A 12,945-nucleotide genomic window follows, 5' to 3' on the forward strand; every position below is an offset into this window, starting at 1 on the left:
TTGGACATTTTTTTATCACCATAACATGTACAGGTATATTACAATGTTATAAATGAATCCTGACTCTTAATTCTCTTAATGACTCTTAACTAATGATTCAGTTGCACCACCCTGCATCAGTTGATGATGAGCATATGTAATTGAACTGAAGTACCTAGACAAAAACAGGGTTCCGCGGTAACGTTACCAGCTTTCAAACCACCAAAAAATGTAGATAGTTCAAATTCAAATCAACGACAAAGTGTCAACAAATTTTGTCTTAATATTTATATGGGAGGGAACAAATCCAAGATTGGGACGAAACATTCTCGACCTGGTTATTGGTACTATTTTGAAATCAATTCAACAAAAAGACACGTATAGGATTGTTTTGGGTCCAAATGTGCTTACACTTGGACAAATACCGATTTGTACCCAATTAACAACTTAGACGTTTCTGCACTGAATGAGCCATAAACAGTTCAGGCTTTAAGATACAAATAATTTTCTTTTTAAAATTCTGCCTGTAACTAAAAGGCTACTCCAACCATCAGCGCGCAACTGATTTCCTGTTATCTATCGGGATTTTTAAATTAAAAATTAATGGATTGGTTAACACAATTATACGGAAAAAATTTCCTTAATAAGTTTTTTCCCCTAAGGATTTTTTGTTTTCACTCGTCTTGTTTTGCAGATTGAGACTCTGGGATTGCATGTTACAGCCTAATATAACAGCTCTGTAGCTGGATAGTTATCGCCTACATTTATGTACATGGAGAAATTAGTTTACTCGGTGACAATAAAATATTTTATGCTTATGATAAAAATTTATGCATTTCGTTACAAAGCCAACGCGTACACTGTACTAACTGAGTATGAATGGACTCTTGAATAATTCAAAGAGTCTAGGACAACATCATTTGATGTTAACACTGTAAGATTTGTTTATATACTTTTCTAACAAAATACTTAACACAACTGTATGTGCGAATAAATGTTGTTGAATTTGGAAGTTTTTTCTTAAGTCTTGCTTTATCTTCATCCATAAACTTGAAAATTGTTTCTAAGTGTATATAAGCCTATTTTTTGTGCAACTCGCGACCCTCCCTAGGCATTGCAAGCGACTCGTAGCTAATTTTTCTCAAATTAACTCTTCGTCTTTAATATTCTTTAAAAAAAAAAGAACCCCGATAATGGTTTAAAAAATACATGCCCTGATAAATTTACAACGTTTTACTGAACTCTTCCAGTGTACTGATAATATCTGTCATGTCTGGTCTTTCAGTGGGATCTGACCGCAGGCATCGGTGGACGAGGTCTTGCAATACATGGTCTGTCATCTGAGCGATTTGACGTTCACGGTTTTCATAATCCGGGAATGTCTGAATGCACATTTCACATAGGAGAACACCGAAACTGTAGACATCAATCTAAAAAGCAGGACAAGAAAAGACAATGAAATAAGATCGCTGTTTTCACAAGCTCTTTGCCGTTTGCGTAGACCGAGCACTCTTTGTCGTTTGTGTAGACCGAGCACTCTTTGCCGTTTGCGTAGACTGAGCACACTTCGCCGTTTTTGTAGACTAAGCACACTTTGCCGTTTGTGTAGACCCAGCACACTCTGCCGTTTGTGTAGACTGAACATACTTTGCCGTTTGTGTAGACTGAGCACACTTTGCCGTTTGTATAGACAGAGCACACTTTGCCGTTTGTGCAGACCGAGCACACTTTGCCGTTTGTGTAGACCGAGCACACTTTGCCGTTTGTGTAGACTGAGCACACTTTGCCGTTTGTGTAGACTGAGCACACTTTGCCGTTTGTGTAGACTAAGCACACTGCCGTTTGTGTAGACCGTGCACTCTTTGCCGTTTTTGTAGACTAAGCACACTTTGCCGTTTTGCGTTGACCGAGCACACGACTCAAGACTGAGTTACACAAGTACCGTTTAATCCTTAATTGTAAAGGGTTCATGTTTTAAAGAAATATCTCCAAGGAAATTCTGTAAGCTTATTTTCTCACCTTTGCTGTCTGCTCTGCTAGTATCTGCACTTCAGGTGCACTGTAGGCGAAACATCCTGGGCCAATTGACATAAACTGTTCCTCAAACTTAGCAGAACCATAATCTGACACTTTGCCTCGCCACTGGTTAGCCTGTCGCCATAGCAACACATTGCCGCTACTAACATCGCGGTGAAAAATAGGAGGTTTCTTTTGGTGGAGGTAGTTCAACGCTCGAGCCACATCGAGCGAAATTACGGTGATTTCCTCACGGGAAAGAGGTCGTTGTTCCAGTAGCTCGCGCAAATTTGATTCCATCAGCTCAGTAACAAACAATGGAATTTCCTCGTCATTAGTCGCTCCGATAAACTGCAGCAAGCAAGGGTGTCGGCATCGCGAAGCAATATCAATTTCCCTCTGGAACAAACTCTGGTTGTGAGGCGAATTGATTGCCTCATGGATTCGCTTAACGGCAACAGAACAACCACAGTACCTGCCCTCGAAAACCTTGCCCCACCCTCCAACTCCAAGGCTTTTATCAGTCAACTGAATATTATCCCGGGAAATTACCCAATCATCGGGCTGTGATCCGGTGTGATTCTCGAAATTAACTACCTGTTGTCGGAGATTTGCATTTTCTGTTCTGAGTAGTTCTTGCTCCTTCACCTGCGTTCGAGCGTTTGCTAAATGCTGATCCTTTTCTCTGAGTTGTTCACGTAGCCCTTGCAACTGCATCTGAAAGTTTTCTATTTGTTGATCCCTTTCTCTAAGCTGTTTGCCTAGCCTCGTAGTTTCTTCTATCATTTCTTCTCTCATCCGTTGTTCCGTTTGCGTGCGTAAGTCCTTCTGTTGTTGCTCCTTCTCAATCAACTGATGCGCCATCTCCCTCAGTTCTTGCTCTCTCTCTCTGATTTGTTCACGAAACTCATTTTCTCTCATCTCATTCTCCGCTGTAACCTCTCTCGATCGTTGTTCCATCTCCCTAAGTTGTTTCAGTAAAGTTTCCTTTTGATCATTTTTTTCTGACAATTGCTGTTCCATCCCGCTCAAATGTCTCTGATAGTCAACAACCTGTTCCTCCCTTTCTCTAAGCTTTTTGCGCAACTCAGTTTCTCTCGTTTCCTTTTGTGTTAATTCTTCTCTCATCCTTTGCTCCATCTGCTCCAGGCTTAATCGCAAATTTTCTTCTTGTGCCTCTTTCTGTGTTAATCGTTGCTCAACATCTCTCAGGTTCGTTCGTAAATTCTCATTCTCTCTCAGCTGTTCTTCTACATTCTTTATCTGCGTCTTAAGATCTTCTTCTCGCTTCTCTGTCACTGTCAATTGTTGTATCATCTCCGTCAACTTCTGGTCCTTTTCTGTGATCTGTTCACACAAAACTACAGTTATTTCTTCTCTCGACCCTCGTTCCATTTCCTCAAAGTGTTCTCGTAAAGTTTCATCTCCCTCAGCTTTCTCCCCCAGTTGTTGCTTTTGTGCTTCTTGACAATCCATTTCTAGTGATCTTTGAGCCTGATTGTCACGTAATATCTGCTGAGCTGTTGAAAGGCTCCTTTCTAGTTCATTCGTTTCCTGGTCTCTTCTTGTCAGCTGTTCTTCTAGCTCGCCAACCTCGCTATTCATTCCTTCCTTCTCTTGCAACTGGTCAACTTCTTCCCTGAGCTGTTCCTGCTCGGTCTGGTTCTCTAACGAAAAAAAATCGGCAGAGTTTCTTTTACTTCTGCAATACGAATGCAAAGTTGTAACACGAGTGAGAACTACAACAAGAAGCAAGTTATTCCTAGTTTAGCTCGCACAGTGCTGCTCACTATAGTTTACCATTTTTGCAAAAAGTTCCACATAGTAGAGACATGAGTTGTTTATCAGGCGTACTTTCCTCTAAAGAAAAGGTATAGTTTACGACAATAAGATAACGGAAATCTCTCGCACGTTTAGTTCGTGTTACAAGCTAAAGAGAGCAGACTGGAAAAGTAGAAAAGAGTGGACTTCTTCATTTAAAAAAAAATTACACTTAACCGCTAGTGATTATGATACGGATGACGTCACTCAGATGCAAATGAGGCAGGACTTTCTGAGCTAAGTCGAGTGGAGTACTTGCCTAATAACCACTTCATTCTTCAAAAGAGAAAGTAATGATCAGTAAGATCGTTGGAAGAGTGGAATTCCCTTAACTTATCAGTCATTGTCAGTCAATAACAAATTTACTTTCTCATGAACACACCATAGTAGTAGCTTTAAAATAAAAATATAAAGTTGGGACCAGTACATACGAGTTATTTCAAAACGTTTACTTTTGTGGAACAGTCTTCTTACAGTAATTGTAATCATTCAACAAAATCAATGGTCTGCAGTCAGTACCATTTGATGAATTGCTGAGAACCTGCTTCTTTGCTGATCCAGTCCTTCGTCTAAGATTTACTGATTCCACCAAAAGTACAGTAATGGCATCGATTATGGTCTTTGCCTGAAAGAACTAATAACACATGCTTAGAATAATTAATACTTGCAAGTGCTTATGAGAAATAATTGAGATTAAATATTTTGAAAATTTTTATTTGCATATATGAATTGGAGACTAAAAATTTGCAGCTGAGTCTTGCAAGCCTTCAAATCAAAGTGCACTATTGTAAAGTAGATTTAAGGTATTTTTCCTCTTGAACAAGATACAATTTGCATAGCTCCCTGACAAAAATGTTCCTCCTCAATGATTTCTTTCAACAGGAAATGCTATTCTCACAGAGGCACAAAAACACATACAATAAATTAACTGAAACAAGAAATTTTTGGGGAGCTCAATTTTTAAAACATTTTTTTGCAAACCAGAAATTCCCTTGAATGGTTAAAAAATTTAATCCAAATGTCATACAGAAAAGAGAATGTAGGAAAAGGAGATCAGTTCATTTTTGGATTCAGGATTAATTTGTATGTCCATTTGTATTGCCTTAATTTGATATGAAATACATTCCCTTGTGTATCTTTTTGAACAGTAGAAAGTAGACTTGCATACCTTTTCCTTATAAAGGGTGATGACATATGTATAACTGAAACCAACTATTAGCTACTGGTTATAAGATGAGTTTGCTGTCAAGCCCATGGCCCTTGCTTCTGGAGCTTGATCCATGGCCAGATGCTCATTCCACTTTCATGAGCATATGACATAACCAGGGGCACTGCATGCATCCTTACCCTGTTTGAATGTGAATTCAACCAGGGTAAGGATTAATGCTAAGTTCATTCTTTAGCAGTTTTCTAATAGCTCCATATGTTCCTTAACAGAGAGAGGTATTGCGAGTGTGAGACATCAGATCCCATTACAACAAAACATGGCAAACAAGACATGTCTCAAACCAACCTACAATTAGCAATTTAGCATTTCCTGTATTTCATTTAACAAAGCAAATAATTTCTTTAGTTCCTCTTACATTTTCTGACTTCAGGGCATACAATTTATATCCAGTGGAACAATCAGGCTGACTGCAAACATAACCAAATATTTTCTTATCATCTGGGTCAGGAGTCACAAATAATATTCTCTTGACAGGGTGCGTATGCTTCACTTTCTAAACAAAATAAATAAATCAGTAAAACCTATAAAAACACAAAAAAAGTACCGAGATGGAAGGGGCACCTGCAGATTTTATTTTATCTTTCCCTTCTGCTGTTCACCCCCTCCTTTATTCAGTACTCTCTAGCTATTTTTGACTTGAGTGGATAAATGAATAAATAAGTAAATGTATGGATAAGTCAATGGGTAAATTGATAAAGAAAATGTAATGTAACATGTAACAAAACATTTGAACCATATATTGCCCCTTGAAAATATTCTTTAGTGATTAGATGGAAAAAATGAAAACAATATTTAGATGGCATTTAAGAGTTAACTTATCTCTTATTTTTTTTTTTGATAAAAAAATATAGTGTATAAGATGTATAGATAGAAATATACTGCACAGTTTTACTTGGCATTCTGATTTCCTAATCTTCTGAAAAAAAATCTTTTTTCCAATATCTGAGTTTCACACTTACTTGAGTAGTCTCATCTTCTATCCTGATACCTTCCAAACTAATAGTCAGTGTCACCCTCTCCTTGCGCCGCCACTTTTTCTTTGCCTGAGCCCAGTTTAAATATTAAAAATAATAATTATAATAATAATAATGATAATAATAATAATAATAATAATAATAATAATAATAATAATAATAATAATAATAATAATGAAAACCACACACATTATTACTTGCTGGCATTCCAGGACTGAGAAGATTATTATGTTACCAGAGGGAAAAGTGAAAAGATATTGCAGTGCATGGGGGTAAGGCAGTAGAGAAGAGGCTTGGTACCAAATTGGGCTGAATGAATGGCAGTTTATGACAAGCTTTCATGATCAACTATAGGCAGTATCAATTTGTCATATTGGCAGACTTGCCTGTGGTAAGTACACTGAGAAGTTTTTAATACTTACTGGTAGGTTATAATAATGCAACTCAGGCAGTTTTATGTTGGCATGTTCAAGGAATAACACAGCCTATAATTGTCATGTTTTAGGATATAACGCCACTTATAATTGCCATTGTGGCAAAAAATCAATTTGAGCTTTGATTCATGATCAAGTTCATGAATTAACATGACTCATGAAGCGGTACACTGCACCTTTAATTTCCCAAAAGCTTCAGCACACATATCTACACCCTCTGGGCTAATGACATCTGTTATCCCCACAAGCTTTGAATTAAAAGTAAAGAAAACAGTGTCAAAACTATTTCAAAAAATTAAGGATCAAAGTGCTCTGTGAGCAAACTCGTGAATTGACACATGATTTTTTAGATTATGTTTAATGTTATCTGGTTTAGGGAATTTTGTGGTTGATTGTCATATCTAGAGTACGAGCAGTAGTTCAGTGTTCGGTAATGTAGCAAAGAAACAAAGTAACGTTGGGATAAGAAGGCATTACAATTGAAATGATCGTGCTATTACATTTGACAAGGTGGATGATGTCATGTGTTTTAAACGTCTATCATTTTTGTTTCTGGTTCAAAAGAAAAGGTTGGAAGTAAGTGTGGGTGAAAAGTGAAATTTACTGTCTTTCGTTGTAAATATTAGAAAATCAAGGCAATACTGTCTTAATGAAAACATTAACGATTCCCTCTTTATCAAATGAGACAAACGGGAACGAGTTTTGAGTGATAAAACTAAGCCAAGCCTGCCACCGTCATTTTGGATCTCCGCCTGGGTAGATTTAGGTCACGTGCTAGGCAACGTATGATCAATAACAAGATAGAATTTCATTTCAGGCCTATTTATCAATTTTGTGGTGTGTAACTTTCGCATTTTAGTACGTTGTTTGTATGTTGAATCTTCAAATTGTCTTGAAACTTAAAAGAAAATTGTTCTTTAAAAATTCACTGAAAATCGGTAGCTAAAATTGTTTGTTTAGGTGTTATCTGATTTTCGTGTTAACTTGTTATTTCGTCAGTCGCCGGCATCTTTTGTTGCTTCTCACAGGAAAAACACACGCGACGAAACGTAATGATCAATTTTGTCCTCAATCTCACGCTATAACAGAAAAAGCTTTTGAACATCTGTAAACTCCGAGCGCTTCGCAGTAAGTGATATTTTCAATGAATCTTCGGATTGTTTTCAAGTTCAAGGACTGTAAATTACAATTTTATGAAAAACGAAGGTTGTTCTGTTATTTCAGTGTGAATCCTTGCATGCCTGCCAGTCGCTGGCGCCGCTTGTTGAAACTAAAACGAAAAAAAAAACTCTTTTAAGATTATCATTGGCTTCTTTTTCACCCCACCACTATTCTTAGCAACAAAGGTCGCCATTTCGTCTGTTTATTGCTCGCCAAAAACTATAAAATGCACTCAAAAGCCTAAAATCTAAAAAAAGTTTACAGGAATCGACCAATCGAGCGAGCGAGCGAGCGAGCGAGCGAATGCTATTCCCCACATCGTATCTATAACTCGCTCTTGCGCATGCGCGCAATTCACGAGTTAAAAAGGGGGAATTAGACTCATAAATTGACGAAATCAGACCTTGCACTGAAATTTGGTTCCTTCTCCACTGGTTCCCATTTCCTTGATAACAAGAAATGAAAAAAAATAATTCAAATTTATCACCAGAAGCATCAATATGTGTAAAGTTTAATTGTAATCCAATGCACAACAAGAAAAGTAAGAATGCCTTGGATTAATGCCATTAAGCACAAACTAAGTAAATTTGCCTTTAAGTTGTGTGCAAATTGTCTCACACACAACCATGAACCCATCATGGCCTTTAGACACAAGACTGCCTTAAAGCAAAACTTATATGGGAATTAAACAATTATGATTTTACGGGAAATGGGTATACAGTTAGTCTTACAAGGTCCTATATTTGAGTTTCAGTTTTATTCAATCAGTAATATTAAATCCCTATCCCTTAAGCAACAGTTTTACCTTCCTGGATTCATCCCTTTAACCAAGTCAACAAGTGAAATACCCAACCATGTCTCAGGTTTTCCCTCTAGATTTCCAAGAACTTGTTTCCAGTTTCCACTATGATTAATCATAGTATCGATGATAGTCATGATACTATTTCCTGTGTTAAACGTTTAATCAGAGCATCGCTACAAAATTAAGGACATCAACTTGGAAGAGATATTTTTACTTGTACTGCCCCATAATATGGACTGGACAAGTAGTGTCATCATTCAGACACAAAGAGACTCTCTCTCTTTCATTGCCAAAGGCTAACTGAACTTTATTGATAGACACGTTACACACACTGGGAAGGAAAATGTCAGTTACTCGAGGCATCGAAACACGAGTTTCATTGAGCGAGTAATGAGCATCTCTCGGTGAGTTTTCGGTGAGTTTCAGAAAGAAAATATACTTTTTAAGAATGTGTTCTGTTAATATTAATTGCAATCGGCGCCTGCTTCAGTGTTCACGCACCGGAATGTAACAGTTTCATTGAACGCGCCGGCGAGTCTCAAACAAACTTGAACTACATGTATCCTGTAGTTAATTTTTCCACTCCATTTTTTCGAGCAATTTGGTGAACATTGATCGATGATTCGACAAATATCGAAACAAAAAGCGAATCCGGTTTCTCATAAAAAATATGCACACGAGTCAGAGCAAGACGTAGTCGTGACAGGTAATCATACTGTAACACAACACTATTAAAATAAGCGAGTAGCACTTATCAGTTTTTGTATGAATGGCGAGATGAATGAACCAGTTTGTGAGAACAGTATGTTCACCGATGATAAAAGCTATGAAATAAGCATTCGTGCGTGGGTTTGCATTCAGAACGCGACAACTTGTTACAAATGGGCGCCTTAGCCGATTCTACCGAATTACAATACACTGAGGATAGATTTATTTTGAGCAGATTCGCAAGCCGTTGCTACGGATGTTTCTATATACGAAGTGAGAAATAGCTTGACAAATGAATTCCGTTGGAAAATGACAAGTCATTCATTTATTCCGATTACGAAGTCGCATTGGTAATAGCATTTTGGGAAGGTCGGTTCGAACGGCGATTGCAACGAACAAGTTTGCTTGTCGTTGGTAGCCGTGTAGTATTTTAGTGATATGGAATTGTAGCCTATTCTTTAAAACAATAAATCGCCAAAAATAGAAAAACGAAAGGACTACCTCATACATACTAATGAGGCCGATGTATCAAAGTCGTGCGCGCACGTGCGATTTTTTTGACGCGCACGATTTTTTTTATTCGCAATTGCATGCGATTTTTGGCGCGTTTAATTCGCGTTTTTCGGTTAACGTATTCGTGAGCTGTACTGCACCTTGCTTTCTGGTTGTTTCAACAGTGGTGCTCTCTCGCTCCAAGTAGAAGCCATTCGTTTCACTGTAGTTAAGATCTGTTTATTTATAAATAAACTCGCTTAAAAACAGCTCGGAGTCAGTCTATATCTTGGATAACTAAAAGGTTTTTGGTTCGACGTAGAAAACAGGAAGTTGCATGACAAGCAGCGAAGCCTCTACTCGTAGGTCGTAGCCAAAAGGTGCATGCAAAATGTACCTGAAAAGTGAGCATGCGCAGTTAGGCCCTACCGCAGTCAAGGAGGGTTTAAGCTACCAAGTCCACTGTATCATACTAATTACCATCTGTAAATTAACGATAGAAAGTTAAGAAACATTTGTTCGTTCCTTGTAACATATGATAAGTGTTGAAATGAGTCATTTTAATTGGCACCGTTCTGTTTTAAGTTGAATGATAATCAACGTTTTAGGTAGCCATCCTGATAGCGTTAGAATTCCGCTTTGATTTGGTAATGGTGCTTTCATTAAATGAAACACGTGACACATCTACGAAAGTATCTTCCATGCCACACTTCCGTAACCACTGTCCTCACCACATGTATGTAACCTTTCTCCTGAGCGTCGTGCATGTGTCAGCACAAAGCATCGATGAAACCCGACACATAGAGTTTATTATATCTGTTGCGAAGAATCTATTTCATGCGAGTGCACCACCTTTTCAGTCTTTGAAACTGACCAAACGTTCCACGATTTTACTCTTATTTTTTCTAAAATTCCTCATAGGACATACTGCAGTGACCGCGGAATTGTGAAGTGAACTGTGACAAATTCAATTGGACAACAAAATTGAATGTAGTCATAGGGGTGATCCCCCGAAACTAACCCTCAGTATACCGTCGCCAACTAAGCTGCCCCTCACGCAATGAATTGGAGTCTGCCTTTTGGTGGAGCGTCGAGGGTCGAGGGTTACATGTCGAGGGTGAGGGTAATATGTCAAGGGTCCAAAAACACTACAAATAATAAATCAATAATTAAATAAGAAATAATAAAATAAAAAATGTTAAAATAAAAATAAAAAATATAAATATACACAAAATAAGTAATATTAATAAATATTAAAGTTAAAAATGAAGTATAAATAAATAAATTAATAATTAAATAATGCAAGTATTCTACGCAGCATTTTTTGGGCATGTCTTTGGGGGAGCGTTGCGTGACATCCTAGTTAACTGCAGGATAGATCGAAAGAAAGAACAGATTACTGCACCATTTCGGAGGGCGAAAAACGAAATTATTTTGTAAAATTAAGCGAAACACCCGACTGCTGTAAAAATATTGACTGCACAATAATTGCCTTTATCACGTGGCCTTAAGCGCTAACCGGCGTGTGACCTATTCTGGAATTTGAACTACATACCTACGTTTCCGACTCGTTTCGGATTCAAAAACTAGATACTTTAAACAAGAATACTGTACCTTCACCCAACAATTGTTGTTCGACTGAGAATATAATTTAAAACATAACAACTTTCGACCACCATGTTCTTACGGGAGAAACATCTCTGGAAGAGAAAACTCTGGTGTTGATCCGGCATGCGGATTTCCGGTAAAAGCCTTTGTTGTCAGGGTAATTGGACATACCTGGAAAACCGACCACATTGTGCCTTGACAAGTGTTGATAAATCTCAAACAAAGCACCTATTTCTATTTATGGAAAACCGACCACATTGTGCCTTGACAAGTGTTGATAAATCTCAAACAAAGCACCTATTTCTGTACCATTTTCGAAGGGCGAAAAACGAAATTATTCTGTAAAATTGGGAAAAACACTCGACTGCTGTAAAATATTGACTGCACAATTTAATGGCCTTTATTGCGTAGCCTCTATCAATTTTAATTTTAGAGACGCAAGAGTGACTCTGAAGACAGTCTAGATAAGACAACCCCTGGATTAAACCATGCACGTGGCCATTTTTTATTTTAATATATTTTTATTTTAATATTTCTTATTTAATTATCGACATATCACCCTTACCCTCGACATGTAACCCTCGGCCCTCGACGCTCCACCAAAAGGCAGGCCGCTGCGGTGCTCAAATTGTATAAGTCATGGTACGAAACACTCTACTTTGCAGATCGAGCCGTGATCGCCGCTGTATTGAATTCTCTCGATATTCTAATGTTCCGGATTGTAATACGATATACCACTGATAATCGTTAGCGGGCTCGAAATGTCCTTGATTTCTGACGATGTTTATGTCTCCTTTCATGTACTCCGGACATACATCATGGGCATAAGACATAGATCAGCAAGATGAACTTACAATCTTTACCTCAGTATGATGCTTCGATGTCTTTCGACGGGATAGCTGATTCTCAAACATTCGATACCTGTTCTCCATGATAAAAATCCTCGCTATAGTTTTGTTCAGTTGTTCTAAACACGTTTCAGTCTATATCTTGGATAACTACGATACTACACTTATGTTTGAAAGACTTTAGATGGAATTGTTTTCATTTAAAGCGTTTCAAATCTTACTTTTAGCTTACCTTCCTTTCTGGTTGTTTCAACAGTGGTGCTCTCTCGCTCCAAGTAGAAGCCATTCGTTTCAGTGTAGTTAAGAACTGTTTATCTATAAATAAACTCAATTAGAAACAGCTCGGTGTGACATCCTGACAAATAGCTAATCAGCAAAATTTTTCACTTGCATATCATATTGACTCCGCTTGTTGTGTAACCTCATGAATGAAGGAAAAGGCACCAAACAAGAGAAGGCAAAATATAAGAAAGTGAGATATATGATAAAAGATTTATCATTGAAATCAATGCAATTGAGAAAACTCAGCTGAGTCTCAATCAACGTCTATTTTATGTGTTAAAACATGTCCACCACTTGTAATTACAATGTGAAATTTCTTTAAACCAAAGACACTCTCTTACTTCATTGTCAGATGATTTGGTGCAACATCCACAATAACATGAGTAGGAATGTTATATAATCTCAAGAAATCATATACAATTCCTAATTCTCAGCAGTGGGAGCAAAAGTAATAAGAAACACCCCTATGACAAATTAGAAGTGTCTGCCTATCATTTACTGCTCAACAACACAGAATAATCTTGATAACGACACAAATTTCAGGGTTGTACCTGTGAAATTATCATAACAAAAATAACATCCGCGATTTAAT

General features: G+C 37.6%; 1 protein-coding gene across 5 annotated transcripts in view; it reads right to left on the reverse strand.

Moving 5' to 3' along the window:
• The window catches only part of LOC149048201 (uncharacterized), a 14,477-nt gene continuing 1,532 nt past the window's right edge, over positions 1 to 12,945 (reverse strand). Inside the window, exons 2-9 of one of the 5 annotated variants that reach the window (XM_089201669.1) lie at positions 12,304 to 12,945; positions 8,017 to 8,058; positions 6,629 to 6,700; positions 6,004 to 6,087; positions 5,400 to 5,537; positions 4,336 to 4,450; positions 1,999 to 3,662; positions 1 to 1,409 (exon numbers count right to left, since the gene is read on the reverse strand). The exon at positions 12,304 to 12,945 is cut by the window's right edge and continues 966 nt beyond it. In XM_089201669.1, coding sequence (XP_089057795.1) covers positions 1,203 to 1,409; positions 1,999 to 3,662; positions 4,336 to 4,450; positions 5,400 to 5,537; positions 6,004 to 6,087; positions 6,629 to 6,700; positions 8,017 to 8,058; positions 12,304 to 12,357 — 2,376 coding nt within the window. In that variant the 5' untranslated portion in view covers positions 12,358 to 12,945 and the 3' untranslated portion in view covers positions 1 to 1,202. Of the gene's footprint in view, positions 1,410 to 1,998; positions 3,663 to 4,335; positions 4,451 to 5,399; positions 5,538 to 6,003; positions 6,088 to 6,628; positions 6,701 to 8,016; positions 8,984 to 12,303 lie in introns of those variants that run through there. The other 4 variants (XM_089201668.1, XM_089201671.1, XM_089201672.1 and 1 more) reach the window with 4 other exon arrangements.

Source organism: Pocillopora damicornis, chromosome 3 (genome assembly GCF_964200805.1).
Source record: "Pocillopora damicornis chromosome 3, jaPocDami1.2, whole genome shotgun sequence".
Lineage (NCBI taxonomy): Eukaryota > Metazoa > Cnidaria > Anthozoa > Scleractinia > Pocilloporidae > Pocillopora > Pocillopora damicornis.